Source organism: Calidris pugnax, unplaced genomic scaffold (assembly GCF_001431845.1).
Source record: "Calidris pugnax isolate Ruff unplaced genomic scaffold, ASM143184v1 scaffold116, whole genome shotgun sequence".
Taxonomy (NCBI): domain Eukaryota; kingdom Metazoa; phylum Chordata; class Aves; order Charadriiformes; family Scolopacidae; genus Calidris; species Calidris pugnax.
The window spans coordinates 802,318-825,641 of NW_015090877.1; the positions used below are offsets into that span (position 1 = coordinate 802,318).

At 63.1% G+C, this 23,324-nt stretch overlaps 1 protein-coding gene across 2 annotated transcripts in view; it reads left to right on the forward strand.

The window, feature by feature from the left end:
- The window catches only part of NAV1 (neuron navigator 1), a 63,520-nt gene extending 44,576 nt beyond the window's left edge, over window positions 1–18,944 (forward strand). Inside the window, exons 4-30 of one of the 2 annotated variants that reach the window (XM_014946326.1) lie at window positions 2,232–2,370; window positions 2,955–3,252; window positions 3,662–4,355; window positions 4,470–4,922; window positions 5,120–5,161; window positions 5,331–5,482; window positions 6,146–6,316; window positions 6,865–6,917; window positions 7,084–7,107; window positions 7,200–7,277; window positions 7,453–7,536; window positions 7,723–7,834; window positions 8,491–8,612; window positions 9,031–9,039; window positions 10,411–10,607; window positions 10,713–10,875; window positions 11,016–11,190; window positions 11,408–11,505; window positions 11,626–11,721; window positions 11,887–12,046; window positions 12,145–12,380; window positions 12,489–12,643; window positions 12,845–12,916; window positions 13,187–13,383; window positions 13,919–14,037; window positions 14,285–14,482; window positions 15,079–18,944. In XM_014946326.1, the coding sequence (XP_014801812.1) occupies window positions 2,232–2,370; window positions 2,955–3,252; window positions 3,662–4,355; window positions 4,470–4,922; window positions 5,120–5,161; window positions 5,331–5,482; window positions 6,146–6,316; window positions 6,865–6,917; window positions 7,084–7,107; window positions 7,200–7,277; window positions 7,453–7,536; window positions 7,723–7,834; window positions 8,491–8,612; window positions 9,031–9,039; window positions 10,411–10,607; window positions 10,713–10,875; window positions 11,016–11,190; window positions 11,408–11,505; window positions 11,626–11,721; window positions 11,887–12,046; window positions 12,145–12,380; window positions 12,489–12,643; window positions 12,845–12,916; window positions 13,187–13,383; window positions 13,919–14,037; window positions 14,285–14,482; window positions 15,079–15,174 (4,393 nt within the window). In that variant the 3' untranslated portion in view covers window positions 15,175–18,944. The remainder of the gene's footprint in view (window positions 1–2,231; window positions 2,371–2,954; window positions 3,253–3,661; window positions 4,356–4,469; window positions 4,923–5,119; window positions 5,162–5,330; window positions 5,483–6,145; window positions 6,317–6,864; window positions 6,918–7,083; window positions 7,108–7,199; window positions 7,278–7,452; window positions 7,537–7,722; window positions 7,835–8,490; window positions 8,613–9,030; window positions 9,040–10,410; window positions 10,608–10,712; window positions 10,876–11,015; window positions 11,191–11,407; window positions 11,506–11,625; window positions 11,722–11,886; window positions 12,047–12,144; window positions 12,381–12,488; window positions 12,644–12,844; window positions 12,917–13,186; window positions 13,384–13,918; window positions 14,038–14,284; window positions 14,483–15,078) is intronic. The other variant, XM_014946327.1, reaches the window with a different exon arrangement.
- The last annotated feature ends 4,380 nt before the right edge of the window (window positions 18,945–23,324 follow it).

Here is a 23,324-nt window from a genome sequence, read left to right on the forward strand (position 1 = left end):
GGAGCGGAGCGGAGCATCCCCGCACCGCCGCTCGCCCTTCCGCCGTGGGTCGGGTCCGTCCCCCGCTGCCCCCGGAGCGCAGCCGCCACCTCGGGTCGGGGTGTGCATCACCGGGATCTTTCCGGCCGGTGGAGGGTTCCGCACGCCCGGCCGGTGCCGGGGAGGACGGTCACGCCGCCGCAGCCCCCGCCTCGCCGCCGTCCTTGAGCATCCCTTCCCCGGGAGCCGCGGGGACAGAGCGGCGCGGGGCCGGCGGGTCCCCGCCCTCCGAGCGGGCTCGGTGCGTGCCGTGAGGGAGGTGGGGAGTCGCTCTGTGTAAGATGGAGGGGCTGGAGCACAAAGCAGGGATTGAGTTTTGCCCCCGGCGTGACGCTGCGGCATGGCTGCCCCCGTTTGGGGTCTGCGGGGGGCACTCGGGTGACCTTGGCCAGTCGGGACCGAGGTGCCTGGGCTTGTCCCTGCTCCGGGAGTCACTGGTGCCGCGGGGCAGCGTGAGTTGAGCCTTTCCCTGCTCTGCTGGGTACAGCATACACATGCTGGTTTGGGGGACCCGTCGGGTGTGTGTGTGCCAGCCCCGGCAGAGCTGGAGGCACCCCATGGTGTCTCTGGCTCCTGGGCCTCGCCCCATGGCTTCAGTGCTTTTGGGATGTCACCTGTGACCCCTGTGCTGCCCTTGTGGGGCAACCCCTGTGGGGCTGCTAAGGAGAATCTGGGGTCACCTCCTGCCCCTGTTCAGCCCCTGGCCCTGGGGGTTCTGGTGTGGGGCTGGGAGAGTGTTGGTGTCACATTTGGTCATGGCCATGTGCCCTGTGCAGGACATGGTTCCCCAAAGCCCTGCTCCTCTCCCAGCAATGCCAGTGTGGGAGAGGGGGCTTTGCTTCCTGCTCTGGGGCAGGGATTTCTGTCCAGGTGAGAAATCACCCGCTGGAGCAGGGGGTGGTGGTGGGAGATGCTTGGAGCTGGGCAGCCCAGCAGCACATCCCAGGTACGTGGTCATAATTACCCCCTTCCTGGGCGGCAATGCCTGCAGGGCTCTGTTCCAAAAATTGCTGTGGGGATGAAGGGGGCCATGTTCATCCTGGCTCTGGCCAGTCCCTGATGTCTGGGAAGTGCAGGGTACACGGGGCTGGGACTGCCTGTGTTGCTCCATCCTGGGGTTTGGGCATCCCAGAGGGACAGTGGTGGCTGTTGATTATGCCCTGGCACCCCGGTTGGTGGAGGTGCCCAGCAGGTGTCCTTTCCAATGCCAGGCCCACCCTGTCCTGTCCCCAGTTCAGCCAGGGTCGCAGTGCCACTCAGGTGACATTAAGTGCCTTCACCAGCTGCTCAGGCTCTGGTGCTCACTGGGCTCCTCCTGCACCTCTGTGGCTCCGACGTCGGGGAATGGGTGTCTCCACATGGAGCAGGTCCGGCTGCAGCCCCCGAGCTCTGCTCCCCTCCCCTCCACCGCTGCCTGTCCCCCCCAGCTCCTTGCAGCCCCCTTGGAGGCTGCAGGGCCTCAATGACCTACTCAGCTGCTGACCTGAAAGGGGCTGTGCTCATCCTGCTGGAAGATGCTCCGTGCCCGTCTGTGCCGGATGGCCGCGGGCACAGCCCCGTGCTGCGGAGCTGGCCGGGCTCGTGGGGTATGTGGCAGCTGCTGCCCCGGCGCGGCGGTGACTGACGGCCCTGGAAATGGGCTTGTGCACGGTCCACTGAGCCCCTGGCATGGAGTATCTGCCCCGGCACCGCGGCGGTGCCTGTACCTGCTGCCTGTGCCACCGTGGGTGCAGGGGGGGGCAGGGTGCAGCCGGGCAGTGGGTGGGGGCCGCCCGAGGAAGGGTGGGTTCCACAGGGTGGCTGGTTTGTTTGCTCCAGCTGGTCCCTGCCCTCTCCGGTGACCCTCCCGACCCTCTCAGCGGGGCAGGTTGCAGGGGCTCGGTGCCAGGCACAGTGCTGCCAGCCCTGCTGGCATGGACACTGGCCTCCCTGCCCTGCGCAGGTACCTTCCGTCCCCAAAAAACCCCGTGGGGGCCTCAATGGCGAGACGGGTGGTGGGGGCTCATGTGCCAGTGGGGCACCGAGCCTGTGCTGGGCTGCAGCCAGCTGTGGCCACTGAGTGCCAGCTCCTGCCGCGGCCCTGCAGCGGGTGCCACCAGGAGCTGAGGTTTGTGCCCCCACATCCGGGAAATCCCACGGGTGGCAGGACCTGCCGGGCAGAGCTGGGGCTGACGCCGGCTCTGCCCTTGCAGCTGGGATGAGAGCAGCTCCATCAGCAGCGGCCTCAGCGATGCCTCCGACAACCTCAGCTCGGAGGAGTTCAACGCCAGCTCCTCGCTCAACTCCCTGCCCTCCACCCCCACCGCCTCGCGCAGGAACTCGGCCATAGCGGTAGGTGCCTCTGGTGCCCGGACCCTTCCTGGCACTAGTCCACGGTGGGAAAATTACCATCAAATGATGTTTATAGGTCTTTAGATTTGTGTGTGCCTGGAATATCACAAGGCTGACTCTTGTCTCAAGACTGCTCACACAAAATGTGAAGTGCGCTTCTTATTTAAAGTAAAATCAAAGTAGAAATGGGTCAAAATCTTCCTGTTGAAAGTTAATTCAAGGAAGGAAATGTGCACCCGAATGTCTTCTGTCCTTTGAACTTCCAACCTAGATATTTTATTTTAGGAATTATAATTGGTTAAACTTGCAGGGTTGGAGGTGTGTAGTTTTGGACATGCCATTTTCTTTGGGGCTATTTTATAGGCTGGTATAATCCTACACAGTTCTACAGCAACCCGACTTTCTGGTCATAAACTACTTCACCCAAGTGCTCTATAGCACTGTGGCTTGGTGCCAGTCTCTGTGGGACAGAGGGGTTGGAGGGTGCCGGGGTGGGAAAACCGAGGCAAGGGCACAGGGTGTCTGCTCTGTGGGGATAGGTTTGGGGGGTGCCAGGAACACCCCTGACTCTGCTTTGCCTACAGCTGCGCACGGACTCGGAGAAGCGCTCGCTGGCAGAGAGCGGGCTGAGTTGGTACGGTGAGGGGGAGGACAAGGCGCCCAAGAAGCTGGACTACGACAGCAGCAGCCTCAAGATGGAGCACAGCTCCTCCAAGTGGCGGCGGGAGCCCTCGGAGGGTGGTGAGGAGGGGCCCAAGGGCGGAGAGCTGAAGAAACCCGTCAGCCTGGGCACCCCGGGCTCCCTCAAGAAGGGCAAGACCCCTCCGGTGGCTGTGACCTCCCCCATCACCCACACAGCCCAGAGCACCCTCAAAGTGGCAGGTAAGATGTGATTCAGGTAGGGTCAGGTTTCTCTGGTGGGGAGAGGGTTGGGTGGCATCTTTGTGGGCCTTCCCCGAGCATGTCGGCCACTGGGCTCCCTGTGGCTTGGACCTGGCAGCTGGATGTGGGCTGGAGGGGGTGGCAGGGCTGGGCACCTACGTGGGCAGCTTATGGGTCTGGCCCCACGCTGAGCCCTGTTTGGCCAGGGCCGTACCTGTCCCATGGCCTCATGGCCACGTGCTGGACTGGGGGCTGGCTGTGGCTCTGCCCCAACACCTGGGACAGTGGCATGTCCCTTCATCTCCATCGCATCCCTGCGTCCCCCATGCTGGCATCTGATCTGGGCTAGTTTGCACCCAAATGTCCCCAAAGCCTCCCAGACACTAACCCGTCCTTCCCTGCGCACCAGGCAAGCCTGAGACCAAAGCCACTGACAAGAGCAAGCTGTCTGTGAAGGGCACAGGGCTGCAGCGCTCCTCCTCCGACGCTGGCCGGGACCGCGCCGCCGATGCCAAGAAGCCACCCTCGGGTCTCACGCGCCCCTCGGCCTCCAGCTCCTTCGGCTACAAGAAACCGGCTCCCGCCACAGGCACAGCCACCGTCATGCAGGCGGGCGGCTCGGCCACGCTCGGCAAGATCCAGAAGAGCTCCGGCATCCCCGTCAAGCCGGTCAGTGGGAGGAAAACAAGTTTGGACGTCTCCAACGCAGCCGAGCCTGGCTTCCTGGCCCCAGGGGCTCGTTCCAACATCCAGTACCGCAGCCTGCCCCGGCCGGCCAAGTCCAGCTCCATGAGCGTGACCGGTGGCCGTGGCGCCAACCGCCCGGTCAGCAGCAGCATCGATCCCAGCCTGCTGAGCACCAAGCAGGGCAGCATCTCGGTGTCGCGGCTCAAGGAGCCGTCCAAGATCGGCGCCGGCCGTGGCACGCCAGCCCCTGTGAACCAGACGGACCGCGAGAAGGAGAAGGCTAAGGCCAAGGCGGTGGCACTTGACTCCGAGTGCGGGACGCTGAAGAGCGTCAGCTCACCTGAGAGCACCCCAAAAGCCCAGGCCAACCTCCCGCCGGCGGCCAAGGTGGCCGAGCTGCCCCCCACGCCTCTCAGGTATGATCCTTCCACCCCCAAGGACAGCAGGTCGCTGGCACGGCTGCACCCAGCACCCAGCCATGCCCAGCACCCAAGTCTCACCTGCTTTCTTACCTGTTTTCCCCCTTCCAGAGCCGCTGCCAAGACCTATGTGAAGCCTCCCTCGCTGGCCAACTTGGACAAGGTCAACTCCAACAGCCTGGACTTACCCTCCTCCAACGAGCTGCACCCCCCACACACTGCCAAGCTCCAGGACCTGCACCCGGCTGGCGGGCACCTCGCACCCTGCTTCAGCCCCAGTCCTGCCCCCATCCTCAACATCAACTCGGCCAGCTTCTCCCAGGGCCTGGAGCTCATGGGCGGCTTCAGCGTCCCCAAGGAGGGCAGGATGTACCCCAAGCTCTCAGGCCTGCACCGCAGCATGGAGTCCCTGCAGATGCCCATGAGTCTGCCCAGTGCCTTCTCAGGGGGCAGCACCACCACCCCCCCTGCCCCTGCGGCCGCACCCCCCGCCAGCACGGAGGAGGAGGAAGAGGCAGGGGAGCTGGGCTGGAGCGGGAGCCCCCGGCTCTCCCATCTGGACAGGTATGGCTGGAGGGAGGGCAAGGGGCTGCTGGGGCACCTCCATGGGCACGGAACCCTTCCTGCCATGGCCTTTGCCTGCTTCAAAGGCTTGTTCCTGCTACCTTTCTGTGGAAAAGCTCCCCGTCCCTGCAGCTCAGACCCCACGGCACCTTCCCTTGTCTGCGTGGGGATGTCATTGATCTTTCCTTCCTTTCCAGTGCCAACCGCGACAGGAACACGCTGCCGAAGAAAGGGTTGAGGTAAAAGAGCCCAAACCACTTTTGGGTGGTGCTGGGGAGGGAGGGTGGGCATGTGGAGCTTTCTTGGGGGGGGCTGGCAGTGCCCTCCATGCTGTGGAAGGCTGGGCCGTGGTGCAGTGGGCAGGAGCTGGGCCCACCTCACCCTGCTGGTCTCTGCTCTGCTCCCCAGGTACCAGCTCCACTCCCAGGAGGAGGCCAAGGAGCGGCGCCATTCACACGCCATCAGCAGCGGGCTCCCCGAGTCGGACGACCAGCAGGACCTGCCCTCGCCCCCTGCCCTCCCCATGGCGCTGGTCGGGAAGGGGCCGCTCACCAGCATCGGTCAGTGCCCTCACCGCCAGCCCCCTTCTGCTTGCTGCAAGCCCTGTCCCTCCTGCCCCCCATCGCCCCCCGCTCCCTGTGGGACTCGCTGGTGCTGCACTGGGTGCTGCTTTTCTCCTTGACACCCGTGGCCGCCCTCAAACCCAGCGCCTGGTGCTTTTGGTCCACTGAGGTGCTGGGTTGTGCCCCCGGGCCAGGGGGGTCCATCACCTCTGCTTTAGGGCATCTCATCCACCCTCAGAGCTCTGCCTGTGGCTCCCTGCCCCTCTGGGGGTGCTCGGTGGGGCAAGGGGTGAGCCCTGCCCTGCTCTTGACAGGGCTTACATGTTCCTGGAGGATTTGGGGGTGTCCAGGCATGCGGGTTGGGTCTGAGGTGGGGAACAATATGTGATGAGGTCCTCCCCTCCTGCACCCACAGGTGATGGGCTCTGGCATGGTGGTCCCTTTGTCCTTGAGTGATGGATTTCTTTCTCAGCCCTCGGTTACCTTGGTGCTGGTGTCCGGGTCTGCCCAGTGTAAATCTATGTTTTAGCTTTCCCGCAGTCTCCTGCTTTGGGACCGTGATCCCTGCTTCCGCTCTGCATCCCAGCCCTGCTTCCCCATCCCAATCCCAGGTCCCTGGCGTGACTCTGACCCTGCCTCTCCCCTGCCTTCTCCTTGTAGTGAGCCCCACTGCTGCCACAACCCCGCGGATCACCCGCTCCAACAGCATCCCCACCCACGACTCCACCTTCGAGCTGTACAGCACATCCCAGATGGGCAGCACCCTCTCCCTGGCCGACAAGCCCAAGGGCATGATCCGCTCGGGCTCTTTCCGGGACCCTGTGGACGATGGTGAGAGTCTGCTGTGCTCCTGCCCAGGCGAAGGAGGCTCCCCAAGGGGACGGAGGGACTCCCCACACAGTTGTCCCTTCCTCTTGGCACTGCTGTGGTGCTGTCAGATGGGCTGGTGCATCCCCTGCTCAGTGTCAGCAAGGCAGCCCCCGGGGGCCTGGTGGACCTCTCTGTGCTGGCATCTGCTCTGGGCCAGAGCCTGAGCTGACCCTCGTGGGTGCCCAGTGTCCCGTGTTGGCCCCAGGAGATTGTGGCACCAGGGAGGGGGGGATAACAAGCAGCCAGAGAGGGTGACAGAGCCTGGGGGTGGTGCAGGTGCAGGGTGCTTCCCATGCCCTGCTGCCATCTGGGGAGGTCACCAGCCACATGTCAATAACCAAGCAGTGCTGAGCAGCTGCCAGCTCACCCTCTGCCCCTCCAGCTCCCCACAGAGCCCCCCCCTTCACTGGGACCTCCGTCCCTTGCACCCTGCTATGCCCTGCGCCTGCAGCCCCTGGGGATGCCACTGGCTGGGGCACGCTGACACCCTGGGTTTTATTCTGTTGCAGTTCATGGATCGGTGCTGTCCCTGGCCTCGAGCGCATCCTCCACATACTCCTCCGTAAGAGCCGCCTTTGTGCTGCGCCGCTTTGTGCATGGCTGGGGGGGTGGGTGGGAAGGGGGGGCTCTGTGCATGCCTCTGCCTTGTGCCGAGCCTGTCCGTGCCTCGCTGCCTTCCTGACTCCCTGCCTCTGTCTGTCTGTCCCTCTCTGCTCTCATGCTGCCAGGCTGAGGAGAAGATGCAGTCTGAGGTGAGCCCGCACCTTCTGCTTGTCGCCCGCCCCTGTCACCCTGGGGAGGTGGGTACCCGGCCCCTCTCACTCCCTCTGCTCTCTCCCCACAGCAAATCCGCAAGCTGCGCCGTGAGCTGGAGTCCTCGCAGGAGAAGGTGGCCACCCTGACGTCCCAGCTGTCTGCTAATGTGAGTCCCTGCAGGACACCACCCACTGCAGGACACGCTGCTCTGTGTCCCTGCCCTGCGTGGGGCTGGTGCTAACCTGTGCCCGTGAGAGCCTTCGTTTCTCCTCTCCACCCCACGCCTGGCAGTGGGTGCTTGCCCAGGCATGGGTGCTCACCCCTTTCTCCACCTCTCCCAGGCCAATCTGGTGGCAGCTTTTGAGCAGAGCCTGGTGAGCATGACGTCCCGCCTGCGGCACTTGGCTGAGACCGCTGAGGAGAAGGTGGGTGCTGTTGGGGTACCAGGCAGGCACTGGGGGGCACTGGCAGCACGGGAGGGTGCTCATGGAGCTGGAGGATGCTGGACTTGGGTGAACCTGCTGTGGCACTGCCCACCCAAGGGTGCTCTCGGGGTGGGTGAGCTCTGTGCTATCAGAACACACTCTATGGCTCCCACTCTGCTCCCCCAGGACACGGAGCTGCTGGACCTGCGAGAGACCATTGACTTCCTGAAGAAGAAGAACTCAGAGGCCCAAGCCGTGATCCAGGGTGCCCTGAATGGCACTGATGTCACCCCCAAAGGTAAGGAAGGTATGGCACTGCAGCCCCCCTCCCCCAGCGATACAGCCCTTCTTTAGCTACTTGCCTAAAGCCAGGTGGGCCGCTCCTGCCTGGGGCTGGCACAGGACCCCAGGGGACACCTCATTCACAGGAGGTGGTCACACGGGGTGCAGGGTCCCCTGGGCAGCAACAGCTCTTCCCCACCTGGGACCCCTGATCATCTGAAGCCAGGGTTGGACAGCCAGAGATGTTGCTGTGGGAGGTCTCAGTGCTGGTGCCTGGGGGTGATGTCCCTGGGACACTTCACTGGGCCCTTTGCTGACAGCCCAGTTTTGGCTGCTGGTCTTGGCTTTGTTCCCATGGGTGCTGTTTCTATGGCCCCAGAGCCCCAGTGTGAGTGCAAAGTGCTGGCAGGGAGGTGGCCTGGGACAGAAGCAGAACAATGTGTGCTCTGGGTATCTCCCTGGGGTTTGAGGACACTGTCCCAAATGGCAGTGCCTGTGGGGTGTCTAAGCCCCATGTCATCTTAGGAGGTGGCTCCAAGAGCTCAGAAGGTGTGTGGGTGGGAGAAGGGAAGGGGTGCACAGGGGAGTGTGTGGGTGGCTCTGGTGTTGGGGCAGGTGCAGTTTGCTGATACCTCTTTTCCCATTCTCTCCCACTTCTCTCGCTGGCCCCAGAGCTGCGCATCAAGCGGCAGAACTCCTCTGACAGCATCTCCAGCCTCAACAGCATCACCAGCCACTCCAGCATTGGCAGCAGCAAGGATGCTGATGCCAAGAAGAAGAAGAAGAAGAGCTGGGTGGGTTGGATGGGGTGCTGACAGGAGGAGTGGGCCTTGGGGAGTGTCTGGTTGGGGTCAGCCCCCCGAGCCAGCTGCTTGTGGTCTACCTTGGCATTGAGGTGTTGATCCCCTCTGTCCCTGGGGGACAGCACTGGCGAGGAGAGTGTGGCCACCATGGATTTGTGTCTTGAAGTGTCAGCTGGCACTTCTTCAGCCCCTCTGGGAGTTTGCCAGCCCTAGTCCTGCTCGCCTGCTCCCTTGTTTGTTCCCCATGTGTGTCCCTTCTGCCCACTCAGGCTCTGGCAGCGTGGGGGGCTGGACACCTTGGCCAGGCAGCCCCTTCCCTGTGCCATGTAGTTCTGAGCTGGACGCGTGATTAAGTCTTGCTTTGTTTTGTTTCTCTCCCCCTATGCTGACCTCAACCCTTTTTTTCCAGGTGTACGAGGTAAGTCCTACGCTGTCCCCTCCACGCCATACTGTGCCCGGCCAGGGCCCTCGCTCCATTCTGTGGGACGGTGCTCATGACACTACCCATTCCATCCATCCCACCAGCACTAACCCCCAGCACGGGCTATCCCGGAGCCCCAGCTGGGCTCCACGCACCTTGGCTGCTTCCTTACATGTTGAAGCCAAAATATGCACTCACATGGAGGGGCTGAACTGCCCCGGGTGGCCCTGAGGCGGGAGGAAGGGCTCAGATGGGGACGTGTCCCAGAGATGGGGACAGTCCCCTTCTCGCCTTGGGGAGGCAGGCACTCACCTGACTCCCTGCAGCCAGATCTTTTGGGACAGGGACCTCACTGCAGCCCTGCCGGTGGCACCATGGCGTGGTGCTGCCATTGCCAGGGCTGGCCTGACATGCCCTGGGTGACTGTCCCTGTTGGGACCCATGTGGGTCCCAGTGCTTTCCTGCCATCAGCAGAACCTGACTGGGTTTTTTATGCTGAAATGCAATGTTTTTTGTTTTGGGGACTCCCCACACCAGCTTGCTTGGTGCCTGTGGGAGCTGAGCTGGATCCTGCCCACTCTCCGTCCCCTCTCCCTCCCACCTCCCCCCGGAGCAGGCCCTGGTCCTTCCGGGGGACTCAGTGTGAGCCCGGGGTGCTCCTTTGCAGGCTGGTGGTGCGTAAGCGGGACCCAGGCCCGGTTTGGCCCCTGCAGTGTCCTTCTGTCCTCCCCGGCCCCAGCACGCCGCTCACCCGCCCGCTGCTTGCTGTGCTGTCTGCATGCTGCATGCCCCGCTGGCACCCCCGGGCATCTCACGGGGGGCTGGCTGCCCTCTCTGCTTCCAGGAGGAACCCCACAGCGCAGAGGGGGGTGTGGGGCTGACATTGTCCCACCAGGACTCCAGCTCCGCAGTGGCTGGAGGAGGGGATGTCCCCCGAAATGCCACTTGCTGGGGTGGCTGCAGTGGGGTCAATGTGCGGATGGCATCAGCCCTTCCCAGTGTACCAGGGGCTGGTGCGGTGCCTGAACACCCTGATGTGGGTGCTGGGGAAGGAGGACTGGGGGGATCCTGACTGGTATGTAGGTCCCGCTCTGTGGGGCTGTTTGGCTATGTCCAGGCCGGGGCTGGTGCATTGTACAGAGGGCTGTGCTCCCCATCCATGAGCTGTGCCAGCAGCACGGGCTCAGGCCGGAGCCGTCCCTGGGGCAGGGGTGGGCACCATCCTCCCACAGGGATGGATATGGTGTTACTGGTCCCAGCCCAGACTTTGGGTCCTGTGCAGGCGAGGGCCCTGGGGTAGGACAAGGACCTGCTCGCAAGGCTGTGCTGTTGGGCTGTCTGTAACAGGAGCATTTCTGTCTCCTGTAGCTACGCAGCTCCTTCAACAAGGCCTTCAGCATTAAGAAGGGACCCAAGTCAGCCTCGTCCTACTCAGATATTGAAGAAATCGCCACACCAGACTCGTCGGCCCCCTCCTCCCCCAAGCTGCAGCATGGCTCCACAGAGACCGCCTCGCCCTCCATCAAATCCTCCACGTCCTCCTCCGTGGGCATCGACACGGCTGAGTACGTGGGGCCAGGGCTGGTGGCACAGGGTGGGGAGGGCCAGTCCCGGGGGCTGCAAGCTCCTGCCCTGGACACGTGCAAGACTCGGTCTCTCCCTTGGCCCAGGCTCTTCCAAGGCCATGGCGAGGGCGAGCCGGAGAAGAAGGAAGTGTCAGAGCTGCGGTCAGAGCTGTGGGAGAAGGAGATGAAGCTGACGGACATCCGCCTGGAGGCCCTCAACTCGGCCCACCAGCTGGAGCAGCTGAGGGAGACGATGCACAACATGCAGGTGAGGACCACTGCCAGAAGCCCGGCTGGCTCTGAGCACCTGGGCGGCCACAGTCCCTGCGCCCCCACAGCCCTGCTGCGGCCCTGGGGTGCTGCTGGTGTCCAGCTCCTCACCCTGTGCTGTAACGGGTTCTCCCCCAGCTGGAGGTGGATCTCCTGAAGGCAGAGAACGACCGGCTCAAAGTGGCCCCGGGACCCTCGGTGGTGCCAGGCTCCGTTCCTGGCCACATCACGAGCACATCGGCCTCTTCTTCCCCGCGGCGCTCCCTGGGTCTCACCCTTGGCCATGCCTTCAGTCCCAGCCTGGGGGACGCAGGTAGGGGTGATGGACCTGCTGGCGGACGGGGAAGGGTTGGGACAGAGACGTGTGTGGTGGGAATGTGCTGCTGCTCGCCTGGAAGCAGCTGAGCACAGGGATCTGTCGTGCTGCCAGTGCCATGATCTGCTGCAGCAGGATTTGGCTCAGGCTGGGCACGGTCAGGCTCGGTGGCTCGGCTCTCCCAGCCAGCACAACCTCACTGCTCTGTCCCTAGATGTGTCCCCCATGGACGCCGTCAGCGCTGGCACCCAGAAGGATGAGCTGACGCTGCGAATTGTGGTGCGCATGCCACCCCAGCACATCATCAAGGGGGTGAGTGTGGACTGTGTGGGGAGCCTGCCTTGCCCCAGTGCCATGGCCCTGGACGAGGGGCAGAGGACACCCATCTTGGGTACGGTGCTCCAACCTGTGCACCTCTGCCTTGGCTCCTAGGACCTCAAGCAGCAGGAGTTTTTCCTGGGTTGGACCAAGGTGAGCGGGAAGGTGGACTGGAAGATGCTGGATGAGGCCGTTTGCCAAGTCTTCAAGGTAGGAATAGGAAGACCCTGCTTTTGAGACCCATCTTTTATGCTTCTCCACCATGTCTGATGCTCCTTGGCCCAGGTCCTTACCGGGGTCTCCTGGAGCTGCTGAGCACCACTTGCTCCCTGCCAGCCCTCAGGGGCACCGACAGCCCTGTCCTTGTCCTCGTAGGATTACATCACCAAGATGGATCCTGCTTCCACGCTGGGGCTCAGCACCGAGTCCGTCTACGGCTACAGCATCAGCCACATCAAGCGCATCCTGGACACGGAGCCACCGGAGCTGCCGCTTTGCCGCAGGGGCCTGACCAGCATCGTCGTGACGCTCAAAGGTCAGTGTGGCTGAGAGGCTCCATTGCTGTCCCATCTTCCCTCTGCTGTGGGGTGTCGTGGGGCAGGAGCGGGACCCTTAGCCCTTCTCTGTCTGCAGGCTTGAAGGAGAAGTGTGTGGACAGCCTGGTGTTTGAGACTCTCATCCCCAAGCCCATGATGCAGCATTACATCAGCCTCCTGCTGAAGCACCGGCGGCTCATCCTCTCGGGGCCCAGCGGCACCGGCAAGACCTACCTGACCAACCGCCTGGCCGAGTACCTGGTGGAGCGCTCGGGTCGGGATGTCACCGAGGGCATCGTCAGCACCTTCAACATGCACCAGCAGTCCTGCAAGGTGAGGGCGTGCAGCAGCCCGGGAGCATCCCTATGGGCACTGGTGCTGGGGTCCCCCTTGGCAGCCGTGCCATGGCCCCACGCGTGACACCCGGCCCGTTTGTTGCAGGACCTGCAGCTGTACCTCTCCAACCTGGCCAACCAGATTGACAGGGAGACGGGCACGGCAGATGTGCCCCTGGTCATCCTCCTGGACGACCTCAGCGAGGCAGGTTCCATCAGTGAGCTCGTCAACGGTGCGCTCACCTGCAAGTACCACAAATGGTAAGGGCCCCACTGCACCCTCCTCCATGCAGCCTCTCAGGCTCATGCGCGCTCCCCGCTGCTCTCCAGGATCCCTGGGCTTGTGGAGATGAGTCTGCACGGCTGCGTGTGTCTGCTGTGCTCACATCAGCTGTGCCATGGGCCAGGGTGATGCAGGGTGCTTTTTCTCATGGATCTTGTCTCTCTCTGTCATTCACTCAGCCCCTACATCATTGGGACCACCAACCAGCCTGTGAAGATGACTCCAAACCACGGCCTCCATCTCAGCTTCAGGTGGGGATCATACATCTGTGGGAGACCATCCCTGTGGGGTTGGGGTGGGTAGAGGCCATCACTGCTGCCCCTTGGGCAGTCCTGGGGACACGTCCTGTGATTGGGGACCCTGATGAGGACCGAGCCCCAGGCCTGTCCCTGCCAGAAGGACCTGATACCCCAACATTGGGCACATGCAGTGTGGGGGTGCTAGGAGGTGTCCTGAGGATGCTGGGGAGCAAGGAAGCTTGTGTGGAGACCCAGCCCCGGACACCCGACTCTTTCCCCCAGGATGCTGACCTTCTCGAACAACGTGGAGCCGGCCAACGGCTTCCTGGTGCGCTACCTGCGGCGGAAGCTGCTGGAGTCAGACACGGACGTCAACGCCAACAAGGAGGAGCTGCTGCGTGTGCTGGACTGGGTGCCCAAGCTTTGGTACCACTTGCACACCTTCCTGGAGAAGCACAGCACCTCCGACTTCCTCATCGGTATGGCCCTGCCACCCACCTCCCTCCTCTGCCTCGCACTGCCAGGAGCTGTGGGAGCCCCTAGGGGCTGGGACAAAACCCTCCCCAAGGAGTGTGGGGAGCTGACACGTGCCCCGTGTCCCCCAGCCCCACAGAAAAAATGACGTGGGCGATGCACACAGTATTGCTCCTCCCTGGGTGGCACTTGTTCCCGTGCCCTGTGGGAGCTGTCACTGTGGTGTCAGGCGATGCTGCCTGTCCCGTTGGCACCTGCCTTGGGCACGGAGAGCCATGTTTTCCCAGGCAGGTCTCCCTTTGCCTCGCTGTATTTTTGGGGGATAGATGGAACATAGCAGCCCCTTCCCTTGCCCAGGAGCTGGTGTTCTGCCTGTGTGCATCAGGCAGGTGCTGCTTGGGCACAGCTCCCAGGAGGTGGTTGAGCCTGGGGCACCCTGCGCAGCCAGGCTTGCCCGCCTTGGTGCCGTGCTGCCACGGGGCCAGTGACTGGAGGAGGGGGACCTAGCTTCCATTTTCACTGTCTGCCTTTCCCCCACAGGTCCCTGCTTCTTCCTGTCCTGCCCCATTGGAATTGAGGATTTCCGGACCTGGTTCATCGACCTGTGGAACAACTCCATCATCCCTTACCTGCAGGAGGGGGCAAAAGATGGACTCAAGGTACCCAGACCTGCCTGGCATGTGGGGACACAAGCCAGTGGTGCTTGGGGACATGCTGATGTAGCAGTCTTAAAGGGGCAGGGAGAGGGGAAAAGCTGGGATTTTGGGCACAGGTGGCATCTGTGTTGGTCCCTGCCCTGCCTGCGGCTGCAGTGGGACATAGCCCCATCCTGGGGGGCTCAGGGTGCCATGTCACCACCTCTGGCACGTGCTGAGGAGGCCGCTGCTTCTTGCTCCCTGTCTGCAGGTCCACGGGCAGAAGGCAGCCTGGGAGGACCCCGTGGAGTGGGTGCGGGACACCCTGCCCTGGCCATCGGCGCAGCAGGACCAGTCCAAGCTGTACCACCTGCCCCCACCCACCATCGGGCCCCACAGCACCGTTTCCCCTCCTGAGGAGCGCACCGTCAAAGACACGACACCCAGCTCCCTGGACTCGGACCCTCTGGTATGGCCATGGGGAGGAGGGCTGGGCAGTGCTGGTGGAGTGGGGAGAGCAGGGTGGAGCTGTGCTTCACTTTCCCAGTCACTTTTCAGTGTAAATACCCTTAACTTGGGGCTGCAGAAGCGCTTGTGCTCCCGGGAGGAGCACTGGGTGTGGGATGGTGGCACTGGCTGGCAGACAGCACGCTGAGGGACACTGTGATGTGCCCGTGAACGGGCACGGTGTGGTGGTCTAGGAGGTGTCGTGTCCACACGCAGGCGCACACAGACTGGGGCTGGCACATACGTGTCCCGGTGTGTCACCCGCAGCGGCTGTTAGCAGGCAGTGGGCTGACACGTGTGATGACAGCTGATGGCCAGGATGATCCCACCACACTGCCTTGGTGTGCTCAGCCTTGAGCATCCCAGCTGTGCCCACGGCCAGATCCTGGTGACGGGGAGGGAATTTGCGGGATCTCTGGGCTTTGCTTTACCCTCTAAGGAGCTTCTTAAGGTGGCTGGTTTGTACGGGAGGGCAAGGACGGCCAAGTGGCCTTGGCTTCCCCAAGGCATCCGCTAACTTGTCCCCCTTGGCCTTGGTGCCGTGTCCCCTCCCCACAGATGGCCATGCTGCTGAAGCTCCAGGAAGCCGCCAACTACATCGAGTCTCCGGACCGTGAGACCATGGTGGATCCCGACCTGCAGTCGACTCTGTGAGGCCCGGACGTGCCGGCCCAGGCAGAGGGGAGCCGCCGCCAGCCTCCTGCCAGGCTGCTCTCCTTTTCCTTTGGCATCCCGGAGCATGGGGCTGGCGAGCGAGCGGAGAGGACCGGGGCTCCGGCGCGTCCGGGCGGAGCGTGGGGAAGCTCGGCTCATCTGTGGGAGAGCGCGAGGTGCCGTGTCCCCTCCCGACCTTGGGGGTAGGAGAATCCTGGTTTCTCTTCTTGGTTTTTTCTGTCTCTATTGCAAACTCTCGGGCTTTGGGGCCAGGGCAAACCATGCGGCTGAGCCCCGGCTCCCGAGAGCTGCAGGAAGGCCCCTGCGTGGGGCAGGGACCCCGCGGGAGCCACCTGTGCTGAAGCTGGGGGGCACAGGCAGAGCGTGTGGCTGCAGGACGAGAGTGTGGGCGCGGGGGTCTGCAGCCCCCTCTCCACCCCACCAGGCACAGCTGAGGGCAGGCGATGGGCCCCGCTGCTGCAGGACGTGCCCACCTCGCGCTGGCCGAGGGGAGCGCGGCTCTCGCCACGTCTTTGTACGTTCCCCATTCCACCCGCATGGCAGCCACTGTGACCAGGACAGCCCAATAAACCCTGCTTTGGTTATTTTATTTTGTTTTTCCCCCTCCCATTTTCCTTTGGCCGAGTCCAGACTTTGCTTTGGTCCCTTTTTTTGTTCTGGTTCTTCTCTTGCCTGGCCAGGAGCCCGTGGCCCGGTGCCCACCGCTTCCCCCTAAGCAGCTCCCTTTCCCTTTGGTTTCTTTTGCAGCTGTTGGTTCCACCACTCAAACCACCTCTGTCACAAACTGGTGCTCACTGGACAATCTCCAGTCCCTGAACCCACCTCCCAGGGCCTCACAGCTTGGCTGAGATGGGATGTGGCAGCCGGGGACGGGGGGTGCTCCCAGGGCAGCCCCTTGCCTGGTGCCCCCCCTCTCCCCTTCCCCAAAAGCACAAGGCAGAGTCTGGGGACCAGGCCAGGATGCCATGGGGCATGTCCCCAGGGTACCCAGTGCTGGCCATGGGGACATCACTGCTGCCCTGGGCAGCCCAACGCCTGCCCTGTCCCCTCAGTGCTCTGGGGGGGGCACAACCTGCCCCACGTCCCCTCACTGCTCTCAGGCCAGGGGGCTGTGGGCTGGTGAGTGGTGCCTGGGGGTAGTCCCCATGCCGCTGGCTCCCCAAGGCCCTGTGCCCTCCTGTGCCCTGGCAAGGGTCTCTGCCCTGTGTCAGGGGTCTGGGGACACCTAAGGCTGCCACTTGTCCTCTTGGCCCTGTTGTGTAATGTCACAGGCAAGGCTCCTGGCATGGAGGGGATCACCCCGGTGCTGCCGTGGTGCCTTAGTCCCCGCCGAGTGGGAAGGGGGCACACGGGGCCTGTGCTGGCACCTTTGCTGCGGTGTCCTGTGACTGTCCCCACAGCCGCCTTGGCGGGGAGGGGATGGGGGTGCTAGCACTGCCCTGAGCACGGCCAGCTGGGGCTGCTGCCATCGGCTCCTCTCGCATGCCTGTCCCCAGGCACGACTCGGGGCGCTCTGCGGGGCCAGCACCTCCCTCCCCTCACCCAGCCGGGCTCTGTGCCCGCTGCTGCCTTTGGCCATGGCCCAGCTCGGCTCCCGCCCTCCGCCGTGGCCCTGGAGAGCCTTTTGGGGCGAGGTGACCCCAGAGCCGGCTCTGCCGAGCCTGTCCTTTCCCCTGCCCCCCTAGGCTGGGGACTGGGCAGCCTCGGCCCCCCTGTGCGGAGCCTGGCGTGGCCTTCAGGGACACCTCGCAACCCTCCGCCTCGCTGCCGGTGCCCCTGGGAGGCGGCCGCCACCTCTGCCCTTGGTGCTCTCTGGGCCGGTGCCTCTCGCCTCGCCGGCCGGCGCATCCCAGTGCAATGGTGCTCACTTCTCCCTCTGTCCCCCAGCCTCCCTGCCCTCTCCCCGCTGCTGCCCCGTGGGGCCGGCCAGCCCGGCCCCATTGCACAGGGACGTCCCTCCCCACGCTGGCTTGGACGCTAGGGCTTTCTGTTCGCCTTCTCTTGTGTTGCCGCCGTCGGCCAAGGACTCGCTGTAAATAGATCCGTAGTCGAACGCCCTGCGTGGGTTGGTGGGGCCCGGCCCTGCGCCTCGTTCCCTTTTTTTTTTTTTTTTTTTTTACTCTGTGATAACTGTGCTGTGCTGACTTCTTTTCTGATTGTACGAGACACCGGCTCAGCAGCCGCTCGAGGCCGGCGGTGGGGACCCGGCTGTCCCCTCCAGCCCCTCACCCTCCTCGGGGCTCTGGTGCCCAGGGCAGGAAAGGGCACGATGCACCTTTGGGGGCTCTGAGGAGTCCCGTGGGCGTAGGGGGCTCACGCACCCCTCTGGCTTTGCATGCCCGCAGGCAGCCTGGGCTGGGCCTGGCTTTCTTTTCTGACACCCCCACAGAACCACCAAAATGTCGACCAAATTGTCCCCGTCACTGGTTTGCTCGGGGCTCTGCTGCTGGGCATCCCCTGCCTGTTTCCTGGGGGTTTGCCCCGTCTTTTCCCGGTGCGGGGGTGTCTGTCGCCCCGTTACCCTCAGCCAGGCCGCGCTGGCAGCGAGTGGCACCCTGTGGTGTAAATCAGGAGGAATCCCCGAGGGGAAGGGCGAGAGCGATGATGGCACAGGGTAGGGGCTTTCTGACCTGGAGGGGTCAGGCCCTGGTGGGTTCCTCCTGGCTCACACCAAGCACCCCGTGTCCCCAAGCGTGGCAGTTGGGTGTCCCCCAGGGCTGCTAGTGTCTGTGGGCTGAGCCCCTCTGTCCCCACAGGGACAGGGCCAAGGGCTGCACTAACTCATCCCCCTGACACCCCCGAGGGTGCCTGTGACCCCCAAAGGAGCCCTTCACCCTCCCAGGGTGCCTGTCACCCCCAAAGGTGCCTGTCACCCCTAAGGGTACCTGTCACTCCAAAGGAGCTGGTCGTCCCTAAAGGTGCCTGTGACCCCCAAAGGAGCCCATCACCCCCCAAAGGTGCCTGTCACCTCCAAAGGTACCTACTGCCCCCAAGGGTGCCTGTTGCCCCCCAAGGATGTCTCTGACCCCCAAAGGAGTCTGTCACCTTCCAAGGGTGGCTGTCACCTCCAAAGGTGCCACTTGCCCCCAAAGGTGCCCGTGGCCCCTGGGAGCACCAGGAGCCCTCCCGAGGGGCTGGAGCCAGGCGTCGCCAGCGCCTCACCCTCCTGCCCCCTCGAGCTGCTGCCGCCCGGTGGCCTGAACCTTACAATTTTAGCTTTTTTCTATTAAAAACAACCAACCTTTTTTTAATTAAATAAAAGACGAAATGGACAAATTCCTGTTTTAGATGATCTGTGTAATTGACTGGGTTTTGTGTTTCTTAACTGCATGGTATTCCTGCGAGGGGTTTTATAGCACTTTTTAAATTTCTCTTTAAGATTTTGGTCCAGATTTCTACTGCTCTCGCTTGTCTGTCTTTGCTTTTTCCTTGCCTCCTCCAACTTTGTAAACTCGCTCCATTTTATACCTGATGTTGAGACCCAACCCCACGTTGTACATAGCTGCGGGAACAATCATAGGGAACAAACACCATCTGGACTCTTTCCACGATTAGTTGTTTTTACTTAAAAGAAATTTTAAAAGAAGTATAAGAGGAAGCCAGGGAAAGGCTTGAGGTTATTACGAAAGACAGAAGCAAATCCAGCCCTGCGCCAAGTCAGCTCCTGCTGCCCACGCTGCCCGCACCACCCGGCATGTCTTGTCTCGGTCGTCTGTCTAACACCATTGGATTCAATAAAGTTATCTCCTGTACCCCCTGTCTGCGTGTCCTGTGTCCGGGAGACCTGTCCCTGCACGGGCAGGGGTGGGACAGTTGGGAAGGGGGGCTCCTGGGTGGAAATCTGAAAGCTGCTGGGAGAGATTCTGTCGGTCAAGGGCGCCTCTTCCGAGATCGTGCTCCTGTGGAGCCCGGGGTGTGCAGAAATGCTGCTGGGTTGAAATCCTGGCAGATGCTGAGAGCGGGAGGTCCCTCCCCTGGGGCAGGAGGGTCTGAGCTGAGCCGGAGGGTGCAGGGAGCAGTTGGAGGGGCTTGGGGTGGCTGGGCATCCCCCGAGCACCTTGCACCTCGCCAGGGCTGGTCCCCATCTCCCCTTTGGCAGGGACACGGTGGTGAGGGATGCCACCCCACATCTCCAGCACAGGGAGACAGAGGTGGGACAGTGTCCCCCAAGCAGCGAGGGGGTTGGCAGGGAGCGGGTGAGGACGGGGCAGCAGGTACCAGGTGAGAGAAGGGGGATCCCGGTGCTCCCCGGGGCAGCTCGGGAGGTGTTTCCACTCCGGAGACCGATGCTGGAGCGGGGACAGATGCTCCAGGAGCCGTTAGTTAATCCCAGGATGGTGAGGAGCTGTAACAGGCTGCAGTGGCGAGAGCAAGGCCAGGAGAGGGCACTTCTCACCTCCGGTCCAGAGAGAGTTCCAATGAGTTCGTTACTGGTGGGTGCAATCCTGAACCTGGAGAGCGGGACTGGTTTGGGGACCCACAGCCCCACATCTGCAGAGACAGGACATGTGGGTGCTCTGGAGCCTCTGCTCGCCCTGGGAGCCCCCGCAGGCAGGAGAGCAGGCAGTGGTGCAGCACAGGGGTCCTGTCCTGGCCCCAACGTGTGGTGGGATTTCCAGCCCGAGAGCCACGGCACAGAGCCAGGGAGCCAGAGGGACTGGTCCCCAGGCACCGGGGGGGGGGGGGGGGGGGGGGGTGGGGGGGGAATGTGGATGCAGAAGGACCCCACCGTGCAGCGGGGACAACGCTGAAGCTTCGATTTCAGCCGGATGCCTGCATTTGGGAGAACTTGGCTACGTGTTTCAGGGGTGATGGGCAGGGGAGGGACCCCTCGGTTGGGGAAACAGCAACCACGGGCTCGGTGCTGTGGCGGGGATGTGGTCCCTTCCCCTCCTTCAGCAACTGGTGGGAGCTCCTGGGTGTCTCTGCAGTGCGGGGTGGCCCGTGCAGGGCTGGAGCGGAGCTGAGCAGCCCCTGGGCTCGTTGGTCACCTGCCTGTCCCAGCTGCTGCCCCTGCAGCCTGTGGCCTGGGGGTTCAGGGACCCCTCAACAGAGACAGGGAACAGCAGAGCCCCCTGCCCTCACGCAGGGCACAGGGACCCCAGTAGCACCTGGCCATGTTGGGGACAGTCAGTGTGTGTACAGATGGGTGGGCAACCTCAGCCACGGGGCACAGCACCCCTCAAGCACCCGGCCTGTGTGGCACCTGCTCGTGGTGCAGCAGCACCCAGCGGCTCCTCCCAACGGGACCCACAGCCTTTGTGCCAACAGCACCTCCCTCCCCAGGGAAACGCAGCCCTTTCTCATAGACCCACAGAATGCTTTGGGTTGGAATGGACCTTCAAAGACCATCCAGTCCACCCCCCACCATGGGCAGAGACACCTCCCACTAGAATATGGCTTAAAGTCCGCTCCAACCTGCCCTTGAACCCCTCCAGGGATGGGGCAGCCACAGCTTCTCGGGGCAACCTGGGCCAGGCTCTCACCACCCTCACAGCAAAGAATTTATTCCCCGCATCTCATCTCAATCTCCCCTTTCAGCTTAAAACTGTCCCCTCTCCTCCTAGGGCTCCCCTCCCTCATCCAGAGTCCCTCCCCAGCTTTCCTGGAGCCCCTGGAGGGACTGAAAGACTCTATAAGATCTCCCTGGAGCCTTCTCTTCTCCAGGCTGAACCCCCCCAACTCTCTCAGCCCCCCCTCCCAGCAGAGGGGCTCCAGCCCTCCCAGCATCTCCGGGGCCTCCTCTGGCCCCGCTCCAACAGCTCCGTGTCCTTCTGATGTTGGTGTCCCCAGAGCTGGAGGCAGCACTGGGTGGGGATGTCTCCCCAGAGCAGAGCAGAGGGGCAGAATCACCCCCTGGCCCAGCTGGCCATGGGGCTGGGGATGCAGCCCAGGGGTGGGGGGCTTTCTGGGCTGCCAGTGCATGTTGCCAGCTCATGGCCAGCTTTTCATCAACCAGCACCTGCAAGTCCTTCTCTGCAGGGCTGCTCTCCATCCATCCATCCATCCATCCATCCATCCATCCCCCAATCTGCTCTGACAGTATGGATTGCCCCAGCCCAGGTGCACAACCCTGCACTTGGCCTTGTAGAACTTCATGAGTATTGCATGGCCCCACTCCTCCAGCATGTCCAGGTCCCTCTGGGCGCCGTCCCGTCCCTCATGTATGGACTGCACCACTCAGCTTGGTGTCATCTGCAAACTTGCTGAGTGTGCTCTTAATCCCACTGTCTTTGTTGCTGATGAAGATATCAAACAGTACTGGTCCCAGTACAGACCCCTGAGGGACACCACTCGTTACAGGTTTCCACTTGGACATCGGGACGTTGACTGTAACGCTTTGGACGCAGCCACCCAGCCAGGTCCTCATCCATTGTATGGTCCACCCATCCAGACAATCCAATCTCTGGGGGGGCGGCATGAACTGCCACAGCCACGGCGCACCCATGGGTGTCTCCCAGAGGGTGCACAGGGGGTGTGTGGTGGCTTTGGGTGACGCAGCTCCCAGCTGGGCTGGGACCCCCTCCCAGCTCCCGGCACCATCTCTCCCGGCAGTGGCCCATGTGCACCCCGGGCCCAGCTTTCCCTTCCCTCCGCCACGACGGGGCTGGCCCGTGCCCACCACCCCCTGGAGCTGGACCAGCCGCTGCTTCTGCGGCCAAGCAAGAATGCTGAGGAACCTCTGCTTTAATTTAACTAATGGGCAGTGCCTGCTCATTAAAGCTGGTCTGCTGCGGCTCATGGCCACTGCGGGGGATGGGAACACCAGTCCCACGGAGAGTGGCTGTGGCTGCAGCAGCCGGTCACGTCCTGGGGTGGCTCTGGTGTCTGGACCGTGGCGCTGGGGCTGGGCACTACTGTGGTGGGGGGGGGACCCCTGCTGGGGTGGGTTTGGGGTGGTCCCACAGGGTCCCTGTCCCCAGCTCAGCTGCAGGGAGCACGGGGTGCCCCAGGGTCCCCAGCCAACGGGGAGGGGGAACCCACAACGAGGGCAAACCAGTCACCACCACCTCCCCTCTGCGCCGCGCCGGGGTCCTCCCTTGTCTCCCATTGGCTTTTTCTTGCTGTTTTGAACCCAAATCAAAAGGTGGGCTCCCAGGAGCCCAGGATCTGGGAGTGGCACAGTGGGGGTGGCATGCTGGGGGTGGCACGGATCACCTCCCACCACCCCGCTCTCCTGTGGCCACAACAGGGACCAGGTGATGGCTCCAGGTCTCCATGGTGAGTGTGGGGTGACGGTGCAAGGTGACCTGTGCAAGGTCACTGGTGAGACCGGTGTGACTACACCAGCAGAGGGTGAGGTGACCAGTGTGAGGGACAGGGGTGACCTTACGGATGGGGGTGACCAGTGTTGAGGTGACCAGTGTACGGTGACAGGGGTGAGGTGACCAACGAGGGGTGACCAGTGCAAGGTGATGAGTGTGAGGGGACCGATGGGAGGTGATCGGTTCAAGGTGACTGATGAGGGGTGACCAGTACAGGGTGACTGGTGTAAGGTGACACACGGGAGGTGATGGATGTGAGATGGTCGATGAGAGGTGACCAGTGTGAAGTGATGGGTGTGAGGCGACTGCTGGGGCCTGACAGGTGTGAGGTCACTGGTGCAAGGTGACCGATAAGGGGTGACCAGGGTGAGATGATCCGTGTGAGGTGACCGGTGTGAGGTCACCCTGGTGAGGGGTGACAGGTGTGAGGTCACCAGTGCAAGGTACCTGGTGGGGGGTGGCCAGCGTAAGGAGACTAATGGAAGGTGACCAGTTTGAGGTGGCCAATGAGGGGTGACCAGTGCGAGGTAACGGGGTGTGAGGTGACGGGTGTGAGGTCACCCCAAGGAAAGGTGACAGTTGTGAGGTGACCACTAAGGGGTGACCCACAGCGGGAGGGGACTCCGCTGAGGGGTGACGGGTGTGAGGTGACGGGTGTGAGGTGACGGGCGTGAGGTCACCCCAAGGAAAGGTGACAGTTGTGAGGTGCACACTAAGGGGTGGCGGGTGCGAGGCGGGGGATGAGGTGCGATCCGTGGTGCGGGGTCCCCCCCGAGGTGCCGGGCGAGGAGACCCCCGTGGAGTCCCCGCGGGGGGCGGGGCGGGGGGCGGGGCCTCCCGGCGGTGGGCGGGGCTGCGCGGAGC